Here is a 24,563-nt window from a genome sequence, read left to right as displayed (position 1 = left end):
ATTATATTAATACCTTCAGCTGTTGATGGGCGTTGATATACATCAACGGGGACAGGTGAAAATGTGTGGCCCGCCCGGGACTCGAACCCGGGATCTCCTGCTTACATGGCAGACGCTCTATCCATCTGAGCCTCCGAGGGCACAGAGGATAGTGCGACTGCAGGGACTATCTCGCGCAGGGCCTCCCGCGAAACCCACATTCTCACCTTGTATGTCCACACACTACATTCGTAGTGTCCCACCCCAACACACTCATTACTCGTGGAAGAAATTCTTCCAAGTCCCGTAAGAGTTCGGGGAATTGTGTGCATCCGCACAGAAGAAGGAGGTCATGGCCAGTATTGCCAGACTATATACTTATATGGATAAGGTGTCTGTTCTTTCGGACAGGAGAAGGCGCAATTTGTCATCAGGTATGCAGAATCCAGATCTGCGGTACTGCTGGATTATGACGTCATTATGAGAGGGCACCACCGGCAAAAACAAGCATACGAAGTGGTTCAAAGACATTGAAGAGACAGGCAGCGTCACAGACCTTCTTCGAAGAAGATGTCCCCCTCTGTCTCAAGCACCTGTTGACAGAAAACAAGTTGCATTTCAACGCGGCCCCCAGAAGTCAATTCTTCAAGTGGGAAGCACTGAATGAGACATTTCCTGAGAGGTGGATGGGTCACTATGGTCCCATCGCATGGTCCGCACCCTCCACCGATGTCATACGATTTCTGTGGTGTTTAGTCAAGGATCGCGGGGACACAACACCCGTCAAGAAACTACTTCCGTTCTTGCAGAGATGAATGAAACATCAGAACTGTGACGCTGCAGTGCTGACTGTACACTGGCAGAATTCGAGTATCGCTTTGACGTCCTACTAGCGATGAGTAGAGCACACATTCAAATTCTGGCAGAACAGAAAAAATAGTTTTGAGAGATGCTGAACATTTCTACATCAAACCACGGTACACTATTTCTAATACTTCTAATAGTTAGATTTTTTGAAATGATCTGGGACCTTATGGACACCACGTACGATAGAAAAGGTGTTTCCAAAACTGAAGAGCATTACCTCGTGCTTGCTGGACTGCACGCTTTCCAGCCAGTCTTCTTTGGTGTAGTGGCCGTTCACCACGGGCAGCCTAGCGTCCACAGAGTGCCTCCTGTAGTCGTCGAGGAGGGCGTCGCCGTTGACGTAACGACCCTCGACCTTCTCCTCGGCATCCTCCGCATACCGGATCTCCTCTTCTACCTTAAAGTCGCTGACATCCTCGGTGGTGTAGCGGCGTATAGTCGGCACTTCATTGAGCCGGTAGCGGTCGTGAGCCTCCACAAAGCTCCCGTTGGCGTACCGGTCGCCTTCCGTTGCGGAGACGTCGCTGTGTAGCCTGTCAGCGGATTCGGCTGCGAAGTTCTCATTGGCGTACCTAGGCTGCGCGGCGAAGTCCTCGCTGCCGTACCGGGCGGGAGAGGCGTCTCCGGCGTCGAAGTCCTGGTTGGCGTAGCGCGCGCCGCCTGGCGGGATGTCGGAGAGGTCCCTCCTGCTGCGCCGCTTCCTCTTGGGCGGCTGCGGCGGCTCCGGCTGCGGCAGCGGCTGCTCCTCGTCCTCCACCTCCATGGCCCACTGGCGCTCGTCCGCCGACTGCTGCGTCTCCACCGACTCCTGCGGACCCGTCAGCGTCAGAGTAGGCGGCGCTCGGGCCGTCGGCTCCTCGGCCCTCTTCGCTTCGTCGTCCTCGGCTGCCGGGACGGCGTCGATATCGGCGTCGTCTTCGTGTCGCTGCTGCTGCTTCTGCAACTCTTTCTCCGGTTCCTCCTCCTGCTGCTGCTGCGATTCCTGCTGCTAGAACAACACACGTGCAATTAAATGTCTCGCATATGTAGGAATGAAGCACAAGACAATAGAATATGTACTTTGAGGCCAACGTCTTGCGACACTGCACTCAACGCTTTCTGCATCCACATCTATATATACACACATAAACTAATTTCAGAATTCGTGGCATCAAAAATAAAAATTGGCTCACTGGCACGCGCTTACATTCATCTGCAATATATCCAAAAATCCAAATCAAAAAATGCGTAATGCCAAAATCGTCTATTTCCTAAACGGTGGGGGGTGGGCTCGGGGGGGGGAGGGGGGGAGAGGGGGAGGGGAGGGCGAGGGGAGAGGTGAGGCTTGTTCACAGCAGTCCCGATGTCACTGTGTGATGGAACGTCCCCTTACTCGGATGTGGGCTTCAACCTGTTGTGGCACACCATCGCTGAGATCACCAAGCCAACTCTGGTCCAAATTGTCTCGCTCTTCAACGGCGATCCTTTGTAAGTTGTGCCCGTTGTTGACACCCAAAAACACTTCATTTCAATCGATCCCACACATTCGATTGGGTCCATCTCCGGGGAACAGGCAGACCACTTCGTTCTGGTGATCTAGCATGCTGGGGGAACCTGTTTACGAGAACAACACAATGAGCGCGCGAGCAGTCATCCATCATGATGAATTTGTCACCAAAATGTTGGCGATACTTGCCCACTGTTGGCAGCAGGTCCTTGTCGTTGCAGCGTAGAGCAGTGAGACTGCCTTGAATAACCTTGACAGGTGTACTTTGGCCACAGGTAATCTACATTTACATACACACATCAACAAAAGTTTTGTATCACCATTTTCGAAGTTCATAGCACAGGAAATAAAAAAATTGGTTCTGTAGCATGCGTTTATATTCATTTGCAATATATCTAAATCACCAAATGAAAAAAAAAATATTTGTGCAATGCCAAAATCGTCTGTTTCCTACAAGGGGGTAGGGAGGAGGAGGGCATTCACAGCAGCAGTCCTTAGAAATGTCAGTATGTAGTGGAAAGTCCCCTTGCTCGGATGTGGGCTTCAATTTGTTGTGGCATACCATCGACGAGATCACCAAGCCAACTCTGGTCCAAACCGTCTCGCTATTCAATGGCGATTCTGTCTAAGTCGTGCAAAGTACGTGGTCTTTGATGTCGTCCAAAAGCAGCTCATTTCAATCGATCCCACACATTTTATTAGGTTCATGTCCGGGGAATAGGCAGGTAACTCTGTTCTGGTGAAATAGTTTGCTGAAGGAACGTGTTCACGAGAACAGTACAATGACCATGCGAGCTATAATCCATCACGATGAATTTTTCACCAAAATGTTGGCGATGTATTCCAACTATTTGCTGCAGATTCTCTTCTCTGTACCGTAGGGCAGTGAGATCGCTCCCGACAACTACGACAACAAAGAAAAGTGTATAGTGACCCTAGGTCCAGTCACCGCAGAACATCACTCCACCACCGTCTTGTCGCACATGCGGCACACACTGAGTTCGAGGCACTAGATATTACCGGGCTGTCTCCAAAGACGTTGTCTGTGATTATAGCAGGGTGCAAGCAAACCCAAGGTTCGTCTATAACAACGCCCAAATCCGATCATGGGGTATCCGTTCCGCATGATTATAACCCATCGAGCAACCTCCCTTGCTGACATACAGGGTGACAGTTATTGAAATGTATGAAACAAAATCGTCAGAACTTCTGAAGGGTTTGCGTTAGGACGTTCAAACTGAATGGTTGATCCCGGGACATGATGAGAATTGTTAATGTGTATATGGTTTGGTTTAGCGACGAAGCTCACTTTCATTTGGATGGGTTCGTCAATAAGCAAAATTGGCGCATTCGGGGGACTGAGAATCCGCATTTCGCGATCGGCAAGTCTTTTCACCCTCAACGGGTGACTGTGTGGTGTGTAATGTTCAGTCACTGAATAATCAACGCGATATTCCTTCATGGCACAGTGACTACCGAAAGCTACGTGAAGGTTTTGGAAGATGATTTCATCCCCATTGTCCAAAGCGATTCTGATTTCGACAAGATGTGGTTCATGCAAGACAGAGCTCAGGCCCATCGAAGCAGGAGAGTGTTTGGTGCTCTGGAGGAGCACATTGGGGACCGCATTCTGCCTCTGGGGTACCCAGAGGCCACTGCCATGGGCCTCGATTGGCCGCTATATTCTCCGGGTCTGAACACGTGCAACTCCTTTTTGTTGGGCTATATCAAAGACAAGGTGTACAGCAATAACCCCAAAACCATTTCTGAGCTGAAAACGGCCATTCAGGAGTTCATCGACAGCATTGATGCTCCGACACTTCAGCGGGTCATGCAGAATTTCGCTTTTCGTCTGCACCACACAATCGCCAATGATGGCAGGAATATCGAACATGTCATGACCTAAATCCGAGCACCTGTAGTGCCGTTTACATGTTGAATAAAGTGTGTACACCCTGTAGCTTGTAACTAATTTACGTTTCATTTCATACAGTTCAATAATTGTCACCCTGTATCTTTGCACGTAATGTGATGATGCGGATCCGATCATTGGTCGCGAATGTCTTTCGTAGCATGATGGGTGTTACAACTACTGTTCCACAGACGCCTCTAATGCGTCCCTATTGGTGCTTTACTTTAACTAAAATGCTGCAGTCCATTCGAGTGCAGCTTTCAACCTGTTGGTAGCGCCCATGGTAATTGCGTGTATGTTTACAAACACGTTCAGGGTGACTTCCCGGTCGGTAGAGTAATAGTAACAATAGCAATGCTCCTGCATGACATATTATGCAACACTTTTGTTGATGAGTGTATATATTCTGGAAGCCAACGCACAGGATGTTCTTGAAGCTTTCTTGGTTTTGTGCAGTTGGGGGAATAAATAATTGTTGCATTAATATCCCTACACTGAAGCTGACAAAAAATGTTGTTGTCAGTATCGTATTGTTTTGTTTCTGTATTGCAGTGTTTCAGTTGTGGAACGATGGCTGATGTGAGTGGATATTGTTACACTGTTGAGTGATTAGCGGTGCTGTATGTTCGTGCACGGGAGTCCACAGACAGGAAAAACAATAACAAAGGTAACTGGTTCTTTTACAGATCACTTTGTCAAAGCCCCACCTTGTAAAACAACATTCCTTGCTAGGGAGAAACGTACTTTTGTCGTCTGTTGATGATTGTCACGTTGGGTCCGTCTATGTGCATCTGAAGAAAATCAGTTTTATCATGAAAACTCATTTCGCCTTTGTGTTTTGAAAGACATTATCAATGGCAAGGTTTATAGCTATTACTCTACACGAGTGATCGCTTTACTGGTTTCAAAGCGAATGTTCCCAGTCTTTCGAATCATCACTAGCACAACCCAGAAAATATGAACACAAGTTTTCTTCATGAAGAAACTCATCATTAAGCTGTGACATAATGGAATGAATGTTATGTGGGATGGCATTACGTGTGGACTCCCAGGCAACAAGTATGAAGTCTACTGAACTTTGCGTATCAACCTGTGTAAATCCCATGGTGAAATTAGCAAGTGTTATCACTGACTCCTCGTAAGCAGTGTTTAGATTTCTCGGTTCATGACACAATATTGCGATCTAAAGGGCACAAGGGCACATTATACGAGGGCGTGCTGAAAAGTAGAGCCTCCTACTTTCTTATATGAAAACCCTTATAGATTTTTAAAAACAAACATCATCAGAATTTTACATCTTTATTCTTCATTTCTACATATTTGCAGCCCTTAGCCGCTAAGGTGCTCCGAAATGGAGCATGTAACGTGGCGGCGTGTAACGTAACTATGTCGGTGCGTGAGAAGAAGCGTGCTGTAATTGAGTTACGACTTCGATGAGTTCGTCCACACATGGAGCACCATCTTCGTCGACACCACAACTCCAGACAACACACGAGTGCTATGGCATCTGCAAGAATCCAACGCCTTGGGTTCACTGTCATTGTTCATCCTCGATACAGTCCCGACTTGATCCTATCTGATTTTCATCTGTTTCCAAAATTTAAAGATCACCTTCGAAGGCTTCGATGTCAGAGAGACATTACATTTTAGCGATTTGCTTATACTTCTTTGCGTTTGTACTTCTCAAGTATAACTGTTTAGGAGAATTTGAAGCCATTTTGACTATTTTTCGACCGTGATTGTATCAAGAAATATGTAAAGGTTTTTTAAATTACCGCTACCAGTCACAAACTTTGTCGACTATTGTATTACTTATTTATTTAGCGATATGTTTCGAGGGTTAAACCTCATCTTAGGATAAATGACATTACAAAAACAACTTTACAGTAAGGTCATATTGATACTAAATAGTCTTTTCGTAAATACTGTGGTCATCCTGTGGAAGAAGAGAAAATTTAGTAAGAGGCGATGTCACTTTGGAAGCTGGATTGATGTTTGCACGAACAGTGACCAAGAGAGCCACGGAAATGGATATACCGCAACACATCACAATGAGACTGCCACGCCAGAAGAACAAAGTGAGTGACCGTTACACAACACTTCTTGGAACGGTGTACCGTAGGTCTCTAGAAGAGGGTAGCGTTCCAAAGGATTGGAAAAGGGCACAGGTCATCCCCGTTTTCAAGAAGGGACGTCGAACAGATGTGCAGAACTATAGACCTATATCTCTAACGTCGATCAGTTGTAGAATTTTGGAACACGTATTATGTTCGAGTATAATGACTTTTCTGGGGACTAGAAATCTACTCTGTAGGAATCAGCATGGGTTTCGAAAAAGACGATCGTGTGAAACCCAGCTCGCGCTATTTGTCAACGAGACTCAGAGGGCCATTGACACGGGTTCCCAGGAAGATGCCGTGTTTCTCGACTTCCGCAAGGCCTTCGATAGATTTCCTCACAGTCGTTTAATGAACAGAGTAAGAGCATATGGACTATCAGACCAATTGTGTGATTGGATTGAAGAGTTCCTAGATAACAGAAAGCAGCATGTCATTCTCAATAGAGAGAAGTCTTCCGAAGTAAGAGTGATTTCAGGTGTGCCGCAGGGGAGTGCCGTAGGACCGTTGCTATTCACAATATACTTAAAAGACCTTGTGGGTAACATCTGAAGTTCACTGAGGCTTTTTGCGGATGATGCTGTAGTATATCGAGAGGTTGTAGCAATGGAAAATTTTACTGAAATGCAAGGGGATCTGCAACGAATTGACGCATGGTGCAGGGAATGGCAATTGAATATCAATGTAGATAAGTGTAATGTGCTGCGAATACATAGAAAGAAAGATCCCTTATCATTTAGCTACAAAATATCAGGTCAGCAACTGGAAGCAGTTAATTCCATAAATTATCTGGGGGTAGGCATTAGGAGTGATTTGAAATGGAATGATCATATAAAGTTGATCGTCGGTAAAGCAGATGCCAGACTGAGATTCATTGGAAGAATCCTAAGGAAATGCAATCCGAAAACAAAGGAAGTAGGTTACAGTGCGCTTGTTCGCCCACTGCTTGAATACTGCTCAGCAGTGTTGTGGGATCCGTACCAGATAGGGTTGATAGAAGAGATAGAGAAGATCCGACGGAGAGCAGCGCGCGAAGGCGTTACGGAGATGGTAGATGAACTCCAGTGGAATACTCTGCAGGAGAGACGCTCAGTTGCTCGGTACGGGGTTTTGTTGAAGTTTCGAGAACATACCTTCACCGAGGTGTCAAGTTAGTATATTGCTCCCTCCTATGTATATCTCGCGAAAAGACCATGAGGATAAAATCAGAGAGATTAGAGTCCACAGAGAGGCATACCGACAATCTGTCTTTCCACATACAATACGAGACTGGAATAGAAGGGAGAACCGATAGAGGTACAAAAGTACTCTCCGCCACACACCGTCAGGTGGCTTGCTGAGTATGGATGTAGATGTAAATGTAGACATAAATGATACTTTTATATTACACAGTAGTAGCGGTGACTGCAGTACCTGTAAGTGGTCCCGTTCTGGCCGGTCAGCTTCCGGCGGCGGCGGCGGCGGCGGCGCCTGCTGCAGCAGCGGTGCGCGCCGGTTGCGCTTGGGCCTGGCGGGCGGGAAGGTGCCGAAGTCCGGCTGCGCCGCCTCCGCCGGCGGGCTGGGCGAGTGGCGGCGGCGCGCCGGCCGCAGCGAGCGCGTCCTCGCCGGCCGCTCCGGCTCGCGCTCGGGCGTTCCGCGGTACTGCGCCGCCAGCGGGGACTCCCGGCCGCCGCCGCCGTCCTCGTCCGCGTCCATCCGCCTCAGCGCGTTCACCGGCGAGCGGAACGCGTCGCGGATCTCCGACGTCAGGTACCTGCCGACGGCCACGTCCTCCTGGCTGATGCCCTTCTCCCGCAGGAAGAACTCGTCGGAGTCGATCTCCTCGAGCACGCCGGCGCGCCGCCGGTCCGACGAGCTGCCCGACGAGCGCTGCTCGCGGTCCGAGTCCCCCACGCTGGCCGGCTCCTCCGCCCTGCAGACACAACAACGGCGGCGCAGGCGCGTCACCAGGATATCCGACCGGGCCCTGCCTCGCTGGCGCCTCCTTCCTTCCCCTCGGCGGGGCCCCTCGACAGAAATAGTCTCGCGAAAGGACTCTGGCGAACGTTACTGTCTTCCGCACAGCGGCTGACGTTCTGTGCTTCAACCGAGAGTCTGACTACGACAGTAAAGAGGAAATCCTGACAACTGCATCGAGAGGCAGTGGGCTTTAGAGCTGTGATTGAAAACTGTACACAGTGGAGACAAAAACTTACGGCATACAATGATCGCATCTACTCCTGTCAAACACTAGACGCCAAGGAGCAGTATTATGCCAAGGATTTAGTTTTAAAAGAGATTTCAGAATTATTAAGATAAATACTGGTCTTTCTCCATATGTAAATCTCCACTATGCAGAGTGATTATAAATGGCTCTGAGCACTATGGGACTTAACAGCTATGGTCCTCAGTCCCCTAGAACTTAGAACTACTTAAACCTAACTTAACCTAAGGACATCACACAACACCCAGTCATCACGAGGCAGAGAAAATCCATGACCCCGCCGGGAATCGAACCCGGGCGCGGGAAGCGAGAACGCTACCGCACGACCACGAGCTGCGGACGGTTATAAATCAGTGGTAGATTTCATTAGGTTATGTTTTCATCAACACTGAGCACAAATGTAAGCTCACAACATCACGAGAGAGGAAATTTCTTGTTATTTACCATGAACTTAAATGTGTTGATGTAAGCTACTGTAATACGACAGACGTCCAAAAAGTTTTCAGCAGCCATTCCCAGTACCTCTGGAATGATTACTAGATGGTTGTTTTTCACACAGCAATTAGGCTAGCGTGGTCGTCGTAGTATAGAACGTATTGTCAGTGGAATATGTGTAACTAATTTATGGAGCTGACGCATCTCAATTTAGGCCCTACTGGGCGAATGCAACTGACGAACCTTATCATATTGTAACACGAACACTTGTTACTCCACCTAAACCATGTTCCAACAAGTCCAAGTAAATATGTCTTTAGATGAAGAGAAATCGGACAAGTCCGAATAGGACGCCCGCTCTGAGGGTTTCGTACAAACTTAATTGTATATGTGGATAGCTCATCTATAGCTTTTGACGAGAGAGTTTCCGAGTGTCTAAAGGTGTGACGTAAATGACTATCTTTTGACTGCATTTACTTAGAAGCACAAAATTTGTACACCGCCATCAGACCGTAGACCTTAGTATTTAACATAAATTGCAATTGATACTTCAACGCCGGCCGGAGTGGCCGAGCGGTTCTAGGCGCTTCAGTCTGGAACCCGCGACCGCTACGGTCGCAGGTTCGAATCCTGTCTCGGGCATGGATGTGTGTGGTGTCCTTAGGTTAGTTAGGTTTTAGTAGTTCTAAGTTCTAGGTGACTGATGACCTCAGATGTTAAGTCCCATAGTGCTCAGAGCCATTTGAGCCATTTTGACACTTCTACGCATTACTCAGAAAAGGGGCTTTAACAGACGGATAGACAGACGCACAACACAGTGATGTTATAACGGTTCCGCTTTTACCGTTCAAGGTACCGAACTCTAAAAATGGGCGAATCTCAAGCTGTGACTGTTAAACGACACTTCTCAGTAATTTTCTCACATTCTGCAGGAACGTTAACGGACTTCGTAAACTATATACATTCTAAAAAAAATGGTTCAAATGGCTCTGAGCACTATGGGACTTAACAACTGAGGTCATAAGTCCCCTATAACTTAGGACTAGCTAAACCTAACTAACCTAAGGACATCACACACATCCATGCCCGAGGCAGGATTCGAACCTGCGACCGTAGCAGTCGCGCGGTTCCAGACTGAAGCTCCTAGAACGGCTCGGCCACCACGGCCGGCATATACATTCTGACACGAATAAACGACGCACCAAGAAGGGACTATCCGAATGGGAAGGAAGTTCGTGGATGTGATGTTCATCCACAGATAAACAAATTATAACAATTTCAGAAAAATTGGATGATTTATTAAAGAGAAAGAACTTCTCAAATTGAGCAAGTCAGTAACGTGTTTTACCACATCTGGCCCTCACACAAACAGTTATTCGGATTGACATTGATTGACAGAGTTTTTGGATGCCCCGTTGACGCATATCTTGCCAAATTATGTACAATCGATATGTTAGATTGTTAAAATCCCGAGCTGGCTGGAGTGCCCCGCCCATAATTCTCCAAACGTTCTCAATCGAGGAATGGGCCGATGACCTTGCTGGCCAAGGTAGAGTTGACAAGCACGAAAACAAGCAGCAGAAACTCTCGCCGCGTGTGGGCAGGCATTATCTTGCTGAAATGTAAGCCCAGGATTGCTTGCAATGAAGGGCAACAAAACGAGGCGCAAAATATCGTCGACGTACCGCTATGCTGTAAGGGCGCCGCGGATAATAACCAGAACCGTTCTCCTGTGAAAAGAAATGGCGCCACAGAGCATCACTCCTGCTTGTCGGGCCGTATGGTGGGCGTCAGTCAGGGTGGTATCATACTGTCGTCCGAAGCGTCTCCAGACACTTCGCTGGTCACTGGGGCTCATTTCGAAACGGGACTCATCATTTAAGACAATTATACTCCAGCCAGTGAGATTCCAGGCTGAAGACGTGTCTGGAGTCGCCCTGGACAGCGGTGACATACCAGTCTGCCACTCGCCATACAGCCCAACACCCAAAAGTAGAGGTCTCGGGTGCCGCTTCATTTCACAGCAAGATCACTTTGGTTGGTATCCGCTCCACTTTCACAGCACAGCGGCGCGTTGACTATATTCTACGCCCCGTTTTGTTGCGCTTCACGGCAAGCCATTCAGCATGAGAATGCCCGCCCGTACACGGCGAGTTTCTGCTGCTTGTCTACGTGGTTGCCAAACCTAACCTTGGCCAACAACGTTGCCCGATCTCTCCCCAGTTGGAGCATTAGGGACAGGGCCGTCAATTAGCTCGGAATTTTGATTATCTTGTAAGCTTATTGTCCGTCTCTGACATACAAGACCGCAAACCTTCTTTCCTTCCCGTGTGAGCAAGCTGTGCAGTGACTAGAGTACATGTAAAGCTTACTGGGACAGGGTAAATGTTAGCTACAATGAAGTCGATAATTCGATTGTAATATTGGCATTTCAAGTTTATATCCCCCACAACTGACAAAATTTACAAAAAAATGTGAATTCTTTGTCGATCCACACACTCCTGAGAGTGGCACATTAACAATTTGCAATTACGCGCCCCTATTACCGGCAGCTGCGTTGATAAATACTCGGCACCTCGCAAGGATAACTACCAGATCAAGGATATTAGGTAAGTTGTTGAAAGTGGTTAAGCGTTGGTGAAAATCTCGCTTCTGAGCACACAAAGAGCTCTAACCGCACAACTCTGCACGGAACACGCGTTGGTGCAATGCTGCGATACAGACCTATATCTCCCTTCGAAGACGATGGCCAAGACGCCGTCTCCACGTCCGTGCCGCTCGATGGCTGAAGGCGAAGTCCACTCTCTCCACAATTCTCCCGTCTCCCACGCGCACGAAAACGCGGCGGAAGAATACTCAGTTTCGGCCAATGTCGAACGCTCTATCATCGCCGAAATCCCTCCAACTGCATTTCTGAGATCTACCGGCCGGCCGAAGTGGCCGTGCGGTTAAAGGCGCTGCAGTCTGGAACCGCAAGACCGCTACGGTCGCAGGTTCGAATCCTGCCTCGGGCATGGATGTTTGTGATGTCCTTAGGTTAGTTAGGTTTAACTAGTTCTAAGTTCTAGGGGACTAATGACCTCAGCAGTTGAGTCCCATAGTGCTCAGAGCCATTTGAACCATTTGAGATCCACCCAATGATCGAGTAGGTCATAACGCCCCTAGGCAAACGAAATTCCCGTCTTCGCCACGTGTCGCCCAGCACAGGTGCCTCCGGATGCCGGGCTATCCCCAAAAGCGCCGTATTGTTCCGTGCTTCCGGTGACCGCTACCTGCCGCCCACGGCGGCCCGGCGAACTACGGCCATCTGCAGACTTTATATTCCACAATTCTCAACATCCGACACTTTTCCCCAACGCCTTAAGTTAGTGGCTCAATCATGCAGACATGCAGGGAATACTGCTTAAGAATGCCTCATATTTTTCATAATTCAATAGAGTCATGATCTGATGCCCTTGCCAGTCCCTTTATTATTAATACTAATGTTGGTAAGCTAACGTGTAAGTGCCCATGTCCTGGCACCTTACAATCTAACGCACCAATCGGACTGGTTTTGGGACGATATACCGCAGGATGAAACCTAACACCTATGTCAATCAACGCCAAACCGAATAACTGGTGATATAAGGGGTAGAGGCGGACCAAGAGCCGGCCGCTGTGGCCGAGCGGTTCTAGGCGCTTCAATCCGGAACCGAGCTGCTGCTACGGTTGCAGGTTCGAATCTTGCCTCGGACATGGATGTGTGTGATGTCCTTAGGTTAGTTAGGTTTAAGTAGTTCTAAGGGGACTGATGACCTCAGATGTTGAGTCCCATAGTGCTTAGAGCCATTTGAGCGGACCAAGACGTTATTGACTTGCTAAATTTGTGAAAATCTTTCACTTGAGTAAATCATCTAATTTTTCTAAAATTGTAATGATTTGTTTGTCTGTACGTGTACACCACACCCACCGATTGCCGCCCCATTCGGATATTTCCTTAGCGTTGCGTCTTATCTTAGAGCGTATTTACTTAAACATGCCCCTCCCTCCCTCTCCTCCTCCTCACCCTCATACGCCCCCCCCCCCTCCCCCATCTCCTACTCGGAGCCTGTTCTTTCCCTCGATAACACGATAACAGATGCATCCTCTTTCGCTAAATTGTTCGGATCACTTATAGAATGACGTCCAAGAGAAACATAGTTCCCAGTTACAGTGTATATGCCCATCAAAACGCAACACTGTTTCAACAAGCATATTCAGGTAGGACGGTAATATCGCTACTTTCATCATCAACGACAACGGACACATTCCCTCTTTTCCCCATAAATGACGTAGTCCACAAAATATATGCAGCGAAATTTCAGATTATTGTCTTTTACGCGACCCCACTTGTCAGTATTGTGGAAAAAGGCTCTTTTATATGGGAAAATCATATCTAACATTGTTCAAGCACAGGGATAAAAAATACAGTGAATGACGAAGCAGACTATGGTTCACACGCACATTTATACGGATTTTTGTTATAATTTGACAGATAGCTGGACATGAACTATGACAGGACACAGGAATTGAGAGTATTTTTTTCTGTTTTGAGGCAGAGAAAGGTTTCTGCGGAAATCACAGTTTTCACAGTCTGGCGGGATTGTGGCTTGTGGCGCTATGCGCAAAGAGAACGACTGAAAATTAAGAAGATAATTATCTTGAGAAATCATTCAATATTTTACTTAACCTCTGCACCAGATTTTCTACAGTATTTTCTAATATATCGTATGCTTGCTGAGATTATTTTGTTTACAATGTAAACTTATTTGCATATGTATTGCTCGTACTCTTCTTCGAAAAGTAATTAGTATTGACGACATTTAAAAAATATATAAAAATAAAAAAATTAAAATACCTGCTTTTTTTCTTGTACGGTCAAAATAAGAAAATAGTTCCAACTTAAACAAGCAGTGAAGGAAACCAAAAACAAATTGGAGTAGGAATTAAAGATCAGGGCGAAGAAACAAAAACTCTGAGGTTTACCTATGACGTTGTAATTCTGTTAGACACAGCAAAGGACTTGGAAGAGCATTTGAACGGAGTGGTCAGTCTTGGAAGAAGGATAAAGGATGAACATCAACGAACGAAAAACATGGATAATGGAATGTAGTCGAATTAAATCAGTTAATACTGAGGGAATTATATTAGGAAACGAGACACTAAAAGTAGATGGGCAGCAAAATAACTAATGGTGGCCGACGTAGAGAGGACATATAATGTTGACTGGCACTGGCGAGAAAAGCATTTCTGAAGAAGAGAAATTAGTTAACAAAGAATATAGATTTAAGTGTTAGGTAGTCTCTTCTGAAGGTGTTTGTGTAGAGCGTAGCCATGTATGGAAATGAACATGAACGATAAAAAGTTTATATAAAAGAGAAAAGATGCTTTCGAAATGTATTGCTACAGAAGAATGCTGAAGATTAGATAGGTCGATCACGAAACTGATGAGGAAGTAATGAATGGAATTGGGGAGAAAAGAAATTTGTTGTACCACCTGACTAGAAGAAGGTATCAGTTGATAGGACCCATTCTGAGACATCAAAGGATAACCAAGGGAAGAGTAGGGAAATAAATGATATAGGGAGTGCACGAGATGAATATAGTAAGCAGATTCAGAAGAATATAGGTTGCAGCAGTTATTCGGAGATGAAGAAGCTTGCACAGGGTAAAGCAGCACGGAGAGCTGCATCAAATCAGTGATGTATCGAGATGCATGTCAACAAGTAGCGAAATGGCTGATTGATCATCCTCCTATTGATTGGTTGTGGTAAAAATTTCTATCGGTAGGTGAGGGTCCAGAAGGACTGACTGCACCTATATCTCACTCACACCGATAGCGGACATTTGATGTTACGCTCTCGAAAACAGAATCCCATTCCAATTGCATTCTGCTCTTGCAGCAGGTGCATGAACCATGATATCATCGAGCACTGTGCGCAGAAGTCTGGACGAAAGTGACATGTGTGAGATGCGGCCTACGACGGGTGTACCGTCAACCGTTCATCCCTGGCAGAACCGATTTAGTGATCACGCGTGTATTTCCCGTTTCTGCTATTCAAAATGACTACAGGCTTATTTTGTTACGGGGATAAGCTGCAAGCTGTCCACGTCTATCTTACAAGGGAAATACCCAATCGCAACCCCCCTCAGATTTAGTGGAAACAGGGCGCAGTGGACGGCCCGTCAAAAAAAGCGCGTCCTTTGGGCGCATAATTTTTGGAAGTCGGGATTGCGTTCGCGCTAACCTGAAAAAAATAAAAAAAACTGAACACAGATCAAGCATGACAGGAAGGTGTACTGAACAGCGAGAAAAGAAGCAAAGAAAAAAAACTGGGTAAACGGATCAACAGTCAACTTGAAAGGGTGTCATGGGATATCCGCCTCGAACAAATTAAACGAACCATATCGAACAAAATGACATTAAAAAAAAAGTGGTCATCATGTTGGAGTGCGAAGCGGGCGAGCCGTGTTCATAGTTACTCAGCGCCTTTTTTTTTTTTTCCTCACTGTTCGCTGTATTCAAATTTGTATCTGTAAGGTATGTAACGTCCGTTTGCTACAGCGAGGTGTAAGGAAAGGACCTGCAATGAAAGTTGATTCTTCACAACTACTCTATTAGCAGCCGAAAGGAAGTGGCTTTCGAATGGGAACAGCAAACGTTTGATGGCAAGGCGACAAGTCAGCCGAATCCTCCAACGGAAAGCATGTCTGGTGTGTCATGCACGGTATTAGTGATAGCACGTGTGTCGTATGATAGGAATCTCTTACCGACGCACCTAATATGTGCGCCTGGTGAGTGAGTGAGATATGCCTCCTCGCCCGATTTAGGTGTTCATATGAATGTGAATGTGATCACTCCCAAGGAAATCGTGAAAACATAATAGTAGATGACATAAGCTGCAACAAATGAACGCAACAGTTTCACAGTTACATAGTTTCTCTGTGCTATGTCAGAAAATACGTTTTTAACGTTTTTGAAGTTGCGTTCCATTTTGGAAGTTTCGACTCTTGAATTCCTTTGTTGTAACTCAGTTCACACCCGTTTGTTTGTTGTTTTCATTTCTGAGACCTCTATGTGGTATCACATTTACTTGCGACGGTAACGTATTCTTACCACATGATTCGTATTCTGTAAGCGATGTGTAGTGTGATAACTGCCAAGACTACAGAAAGAGAACAAACACTTAGTGACCGGACGGACATTCATAATGTTGTGGAAGTAAATAAATAAATAGAAATAAATGGGTACGAAGCAGCTGAAACATTCCATTAAAAATGGGACCGCGAAGGAGTCCTTTGCGAAGTAATTGCGTATTTGTGGTTACGGGCAGTCACTGATTACAGTGTGAAATATTGTCCTGGCTAGTACAAATGTATTTTAAACCTGTTTTAGATTCAGTTCCCATTTCACTGGCCTCAAATTTCACCCATGGCTTAACAGGAGGTAGAAAACTGCTTCAGCACGTCATATGTTACAGTTTACTGCGAATTCGTTCCTTAAAAATGGGTGTTCCAAGTGTCGTCATCGCATTTGCATGCAATGCTCCACTCGTCTGTGCAGTGAGTTATGAATTTCTTCCAACACAAGGCATTATCTCGTAAGACTTGACAAGACTCAAATTAGCTACTCTAGTTCTTCTTCCGTATCAAAGTACTGTACACTTTGAGATGACCCCAGACAGAAAAACCCAGAAGATTGACGTCGGGTGAAAAGCCAAGGTAGAGATACTACTCCACCTATCCATCTTGGGCCATTATGTCGTCTTACATCAGCATCAAATGTGCCGGTGGTCCATTATGCATCTGACCATGGACCACGGGTGAAATTTTAACTCAGTTAGATGGGGACTTAATCGAAAAATTTGCAGTTCATAAAAATTTGTACTAATCATGACAATATTTCATACTGAAGTCTAAGGCGGCTCATAACCATGAGTTCGCACTCACAAACGGTTATTTGACGGAACTATGTTTACGGGACCGTTTTTGCTTGTAACATCGTGTATTTTCGCCCGTGTCAGTTTCACCATTAATTACGATGCATGCTATATAAATGTGCCCCACGTTGTTGTGCATGGTTAAGCTGACAGCTAGCCTGTCGTGAGTGAGCAGTCATTGTTCATTTCTGCCGCAGATGTTCACCTGTTTGGGATGACTAATAAGTTACTGACTATTCTGATACAGCAAGTACAGTTGTAATTAAACAGCTGTATAAAGAGGATTCCAAGATTTTCTTTTAAAAGATCAGACACTGTCCGTTTCCTTAATTAAGAGCTACATTTCTAAAGTACTGACGACAACAGTGAAAGCGAGATCGCCAGCAGAGCTGGGACGTTGGGAGTGGCAGGATGAGGTTTACCAACATTGAGGGATGTAACATATATCCTAACAATGAGTCTGTTACGGTCTCCTTCGATGTAACGTGAAGTATTGTGGGTTGCTTGCACCAGAATTTTTGTCTGCTAATGCCCCTCCATCGAAGATTGCCGAGTGAAGTGATGGTTCTGCAGAGTTCTATGTGCCTTAATAAAAGCAAGTCTTCTGCTCCAGATTGTACACCAATTAGGTTCCTTTAAGAGTATGCTGATGCAATAGCTGCATACTTAACAATCATATACAATCGTTCGCTCGACGGAAGATCCGTACTCAAAGACTGGAAAGCTGCACAAATTACACCAATTTTTAAGGATGGTAGTAGGAGTCATCCACTAAATTACACGCACATATCATTAATTTTTTTTTTTTGGAACAGATACTGTGTTCGAACATTATGAATTACCTCGAAGAAAACGGTCTATTAATATACAGTCAACATAGTTTTAGAAAACATCGTTCTTGTGATTCACAACTAGCTCTTTATTCGCACGAAGTGTTGAGTGCTATTGACAAGGAATGTCAAATGGATTCCGTATTTCTGGATTTCCGGAAGGCTTTTGACACTGTACCACACAAGCAGCTTGTAGTGAAATTGTGTGCTTATGGAATACCATCTCATTTATGTGACTGGATTCGTGATTTCCTGTCAGAGAAGTCGCAGTTCGTAGTAATTGATGGAAAGTCATCGAGTAAAACAGAAGTGATTAAAAAGCGGTCCCCCAGGCAGTGTTATAGGCCCTTTGCTGTTCCTTATCTATATAAACGATTTGGGAGACAATCTGAGGAGCCGTCTTAGGTTGTTTGCAGATGGCGCTGTCGTTTATCGATTAGTAAACTCATCAGAAGATCAAAACAAATGGCAAAAAGATTTAGAAAAGATATCTGTATGGTGCGAAAATTGGCAATTGACACTAAATAACGAAAAATGTGAGGTCATCCACATGAGTGCTAAAAGGAATCCGTTAAACTTCGGTTATACGATAAATCAGTCAAATCAAAAGGCCGTAAATTCAACTAAATACCTAGGAATTACAATTACGAATAACTTGAATTGGAAGGAACACACAGAAAATGTTGTGGGGAAGGCTAACTAAAGACTGCGTTTTATTGTCAGGACACTTAGAAAATGTAACAGATCTAGTAGACTGCCTACACTATGCTTGTCCGTCCTCTTTTGAAATACTGCTGCGCGGTGTGGGACCCTTACCAGATAGTATTGACGGAGTGCATCGAAAAAGTTCAAAGAAGAGCAGCACGTTTTGTATTATCGCGAAATAGAGGAGAGTCTCATTGAAATGATACAGGATTTGGTATGGACATCATTAAAACAAAGGCGTTTCTCGCTGTGGAGGTATCTTCTAGACGAAATTCCGATCACCAACTTTCTCCTCCGAATGCGAAAATATTTTGTTGGCGCCGCCCTACATAGGGAGAAACGATCATCATGATAAAATAAGGGAAATCAGAGCTCGTACGAAAGATATAGGTGTTCGTTCTTTCCGCGGGCTATAGGAGATTGGAATGATAGAGAATTGTGAAGGTTATTCGATGAACCCTCTGCCACGCACTTAATTGAGATTTGCAGATTATCCACGTACATGTAGACGTAGATGTAGATGCCTGTCTCCTTCTTTAAATCTAACAGCACCAGCTGTAATCATTCCTTGAAACATGCAACTGCGGGCTACTTACATACCACACAAGCAAACTGCAGTGTCGTTGGTTCACATGTGGCAGTCTTACGCAGCACTACTGTGCATTGCTTTAGACACCGGCGCAAAGGTAGATATGTTTCTTGACTTCCGGATACAGTTCCGCGAGATCGCCTAATGAACAAAATACGAGCGCAATGACTACCATATCAACTATGTTAGTGGACTGACTTTCCAGCAAACACAGCATATCGTTTTCAACAGAGAGAAATCTCCAGCCCCAAAAGCAGCTTGTGCGGATACCCCAAGGGAGTGGTGTAGAACAATTACTTTTCCCAATATCTATAAATGACATTTGTGGATAACGTTGTAAGCTGGTGGTAAGGCTGGTGACAGCCTTATCGCGGAAGATGCTGTTGTATACAGACAAGCTGCAATGCAAGAAAATCGTAGCGAAGTTCCGGAAGACCTCCGGAGGAAAGAAGTATATTGTAGGGATTGGTAACTAACCATTATTATGAACAATTGCAATGTATTGTGCAAAAATACACAATTGCAGAAAAAAATCAGTGGAATCAGTCACATTCGTTAAATATCTGGGAGTATTTGAAAAGAGCGATTTCAATTGGAACGACCACATTACAGAGTCGTAGGTAAGGCGGATGTCAGCCATACATTCGTTGGAAGAAATCGCAGGAACAGTTGGCTACCGACAAAGGACGTAGTTTACAAACCCGTCGTTCGACAAATATTTGAGTACTGCTCGTCAGTCTGGGATCCGTACCAGGTAGGATTGATAGAGGAAACAGAGAACATCCGAAGAAGGGCTGCGTGTTTCACCGCAGGTTCATTTAGAAAGCACGACAGCGACACGGATATGTTCATGTAACTCTAGTGGCAGACTCTACATCAGAGGCGTTGTGACTAAAGATTTGATATACTGTTAAAATTACATGAGCGTACGTTCCTAGAAGAGACAACCAATATATAGCTTCGTCCTACGTACATCTCGAGACAAACCGCGTGCGTATAATTAGAGAGATTACATCTTATACGGATGCTTACCAAGAATCATTCTTCCCGCGGACCATTCGCGACTGAAAGAGGAAAGGGAGAGAGTGACAGAGGCACACAAGGTACTCTGCATCACACACAGTAAGGTGACTTGCGGAGTATACATGTAGATGTACTGTGACTTCAACAGAACCGCCTTGGTGCCTATTATTTCACATACTCTCGAATTAGTCCTTTTTTGTGAGCTTTCCATATTTTATGGGAAACAACATAGTTTGCAGTTTCTGAGCTCAAACGTAATCAGACATACCGAACAGAATGACTTTCTCCGTGTCAATTCAACACGGATTTCAAAATCGCCAATCATGCGAAATCGACACCCTTCGTTTTCAACCCGACAACTTGCAAAACCTGCGATCAAGACTACAGTATTATTTCATAACCTGAATTATCGCTTTCGCCTCCGAGAGCGCGACATCGTAAATAACATCGTTGGATTGTTAACGTTCCGTGATTTTTAACACACTTTGTTCTGTGACTTTACGAATGATTTTTTTTTCTGATAGTAGACTTGACTACGGAAGGTCGTATTTTCAGAGGAGGTACACTTCTATTGTTTGAAAAGAAACGACAGCCACCACTGTTGCGAGATATAAGAAAGTATTAATTTCTGTCAGTATATAGGCTCTTGTAAGAAGCTGAATGTTGTTGTTGTTGATGCAGCTCTACATGCTACTCTATCCTGAACAAGCTTCATCTCCAAGAATTAACTGCAACCTACATCCCTCTGAATCTGCTTAGTGTATTCATCTCTTGGTCTCCCTCTATGATTTTTACCCTACACGCTGCCCTCGAATACCAAATTGGTGATCCCTTGATGACTCAGAGCATGTCCTACCAACCGATCCCTTCTTCTAGTCAAGTTGTGCCACAAATTTCTGCTGGCCGGGGAGACCGAGCGGTTCTAGGCGCTACAGTCTGGAACCACGCGACCGCTACGGTCTAAGGTTCGAATCCTGCCTCGCGCATGGATGTGTGTGATGTCCTTAGGTTAGTTAGGTTTAAGTAGTTCTAAGTTCTTGGGGACTGATGACCTTAGAGGTTAGGTCCCATAGTTCTCAGAGCCATTTGAACCACAAATTTCTCTTCTCCCCAATTCTATTCAGTACCTCCTCATTAGTTACGTGATCTACCCACCTGATCTTTGGCATTATTCAGTAGCAGCACATTTCAAAAGCTTCTATTCTCTTCTTGTCTAATCTATTTATCGTCCATGTTTCACTTCCACACATGGCGGCACTCCACACAAATACTTTCAGAAACGACTTCCGGACACTTAAATCTATACTCGATGTTAACAAATTTCTCTTCATCAGAAACGCTTTCCTTGCCATTGCCAGTCTACATTTTATATCCTCTCTACTTCGACCATCATCAGTTATTTTGCTCCCCAAGCAGCAAAACTTATCTACTACTTTAAGTGTGTCATTTTCTAATCTAATTCCCTCAGCATCACCTGATTTAATTCGACTACATTCCATTATCCTCGTTTTGCGTTTGTTGATGTTCATCTTATATCCTTCTTTCAAGACACTGCCCATTCCGTTCACTGCTCTTCCAGATTCTTTGCTGTCTCTGACAGAATTACAATGTAATCGGCAACCCTCAAAGTTTTCATTTTTTCTCCATGGATTTTAATTCCTACTCCGAATTTTTCTTTTGTTTCCTTTACTGATTGCTCAATATACAGATTGAATAACATCGGGAGAGGCTAAAACCCTGTCTCGGTCCCTTCTCAACCATTGATTTCCTTCCATGTCCCTCGACTGTTCTAACTGCCATCTGATTCCTGTACAAATTATAAATAGCCTTTCGCTCCCTGTTTTTGACCCCTGACACCTACAGAACTTGAAAGAGTATTCCAGTCAGCATTGTCAAAAGCTTTCTCTAAGTCAAGAAATGCTAGAAACGTAGGCATGCCTTTCCTTGATCTATCTTCTAAGATAAGAAGCTGAATATATACTGTAATAGTTGAGCACTGAGAAGAAAGTTGTAATGAAATAATAATTCTAATCTTAAAAGACAAAAATTTTCTCATTTCTGAAGTGAATATTATGCTAAATATTTTAATTTCGATTGAAAGGTCAATTTCAATTTTCATATTCAGAAGAAACACCAAAGGACAGAGCTATTTAAATCATTTAGTACAAGGAAGGAAAGAGGACCTGGTAAGAGTAGGGAACACTAGTTACAATTAATTTTGCAGCGGAAAGTTTCGAGGCTGCCTGTCTGTTTGTTCTTTTTGCTCTTATAAGGAATACTTAATAATTTTTCTAGTGGCCATGCGAGGGTCACTAGTAGGCAAAGTAGTGGCTGCGTTTTTACATACTTCCGGAAAGCTTTTGACTCAGTACAAGATCAAAGCTTATTCATGAGGAAATGATATTATGGGATATCAAACGAAGTTTGTTAATGGGCTGAGGATTTCTTGATAGGGAGGACGGAACATTTTATCCTGGATGGAGAGACACTGACAGAGCAGAAATGGAAAGATTATGAATTTGCTTTAAATGTTCAGAAATGTAAAATTTTGCATTTCACAAAACAAAAACAGAATAGTAGTATGCCATGACTACAGTATCAATGAGTCACTGCTGGGATTGGTGAACGCATAGCTTGGTGTAACAGTTTGGAGGAACGTAAAATGGAATATCGCATTGGCTCAGTCGCAGGTAAAGCAGGTAACAGTCTTTGGTTCATTAGCAGGCCATTGGGAGTATAGAGTAGTCTACAAAAGAGACTGCTAGCAAAAAACTGTGCCCCTCATCCTAGGACGGTATTCAGAATCAAGCCAATTAGTACTAAAAGGGAATATTGGACTTACACAAAGTCCCATGGGATATTGTTGTGGGAAAACTGAAAAAGCAGTTTTAAGAAAGACACCAGCTCTTCCATGGATGGCTACTTATAAAGTTTCTAGAACCAGTAATAAGAGAGGAATCTACCACATCTTTATTTCATTTCTCCCGCCCTTCTCTCCCATACAGATTGCGATACATGGCTAGACAAATTACAAAGCACACAGAGGCATTTAAGGAGTCATACCTCCCCCGCTCCATACGGGAATGGAACAGGAATAAACCGTTTTATGAACCACTCTCTGCCATATAATTCGCAGTGATTTGCATTGTACAATGTCTTATGAAAAAGGTGAAGCACCTAGAAAGCATGGTGCAATGTCAATGTAACATAGCACACATATTCGCCGTCGGTGAATATGTAAATGATTAGAGATGAATTCTTTGTGACAATCAGAACCGACACCAGATTGCATTAGGTTGTTCGTGTTTAATGAGGTTACTAGGCATGGTAGGTTGTATAAGGGATGTGAATACCGACAGATGTTGAGTGATCACTGAGAAGGGCGCGGAAATGCCCCATAGTCGTGTGAAACAACGTCATCTGTATTTGACAGTTTGAAAAAAGGCCTCATTGTGGGCCAGCTGGTCGAATCATGCAATATCCAGATTTTCGGGGCATTCGGATGTGAGACTGGCCCAATGTTGGGCTGCATTGGAACCCGAGAGTGGTCATAGTCGTCGCAAAATTTCTGGTGGGGCACGTGTGACCAGCACCAAACAAATCGTAACTCTTTCACACCGATGGCTGCCATCCGAGATCAAGTAATGGACTCCATACAACATTTTGTGTTATCGTGCACTATTGGTTGGGTTGTAGCAGCTACCAGACTTGGGAACTACCATCTCATGCAGAGGCTGCCCTTAACACGACAACACAAATGGCTGTGTATGGGTGGTGTCGTGACTGGGAAGCATGGACTGCTGATGAATGGCGTCGCACTGTGTACTCCAGACGACCAAGGTGACAACATGGTGCGAGGTGCCACTAGTCCAATATTTTGGAGAGTCACAGTAGTGTTACAGCTGGCATCATGGTAAGGGGAGCCATGGTGTATGACTTCAGGTCGTAACCGGTGGTGATTGAGCGGAGTCTGACGGCTCAACAGTAGGTCATGGACAGCCTTCATGAGTTAGCTCTGGTGCAACAGTGTCGTGGTTCAATTTTTCAGCACGACAATGCTTGTTCTCACATGACACATACTACTATTGACTGTACACATGATGTTGAGGTACTCCAATGGCTAGTAAGCTCCCCAGATCTGTTCTTGATAGGTCATGCGTGGGACCAGTCCTGGCGTCAGCTGCGTTCCAGTGTCAGTATCCAGGATGTGGAGGACCATTTAGAGCAGTTGTGGGCCAGTTTGACTCAAGAGAGGATACAACAGCTTTATAACACGCTTCGCAACTGAACCAGTGCATTCATCCAGGTCAGAGGGACTGCAGTGTCGTCAGATAATTAGGATTATACCGACAACTTATTTGTAAATTTGAGTAGATTCTGTAATCACTGCAGTAACATCGCATATTCTCTCAGCCAGTGAAGTTTCTGCCCTGCCAGATGCTTAATCTTTTTTTTTTTT

General features: G+C 44.9%; 1 protein-coding gene across 5 annotated transcripts in view; it reads right to left on the bottom strand.

The window, feature by feature from the left end:
- LOC126188626 (titin-like) overlaps positions 1-24,563 on the bottom strand; it is a 471,513-nt gene that overhangs the window by 78,461 nt on the left and 368,489 nt on the right. For 4 of the 5 annotated variants that reach the window (XM_049930244.1, XM_049930252.1, XM_049930231.1 and 1 more), the window contains 2 exons: positions 7,775-8,273; positions 1,064-1,834 (listed from right to left, as the gene is read on the bottom strand). In XM_049930244.1, the coding sequence (XP_049786201.1) occupies positions 1,064-1,834; positions 7,775-8,273 (1,270 nt within the window). The remainder of the gene's footprint in view (positions 1-1,063; positions 1,835-7,774; positions 8,274-24,563) is intronic. The other variant, XM_049930236.1, reaches the window with a different exon arrangement.

This window comes from Schistocerca cancellata, chromosome 1, assembly GCF_023864275.1.
Source record: "Schistocerca cancellata isolate TAMUIC-IGC-003103 chromosome 1, iqSchCanc2.1, whole genome shotgun sequence".
Lineage (NCBI taxonomy): Eukaryota > Metazoa > Arthropoda > Insecta > Orthoptera > Acrididae > Schistocerca > Schistocerca cancellata.
The sequence above is the reverse complement of the archived record's forward strand: the minus strand, read 5'-3'. Positions and strand labels throughout refer to the sequence as shown.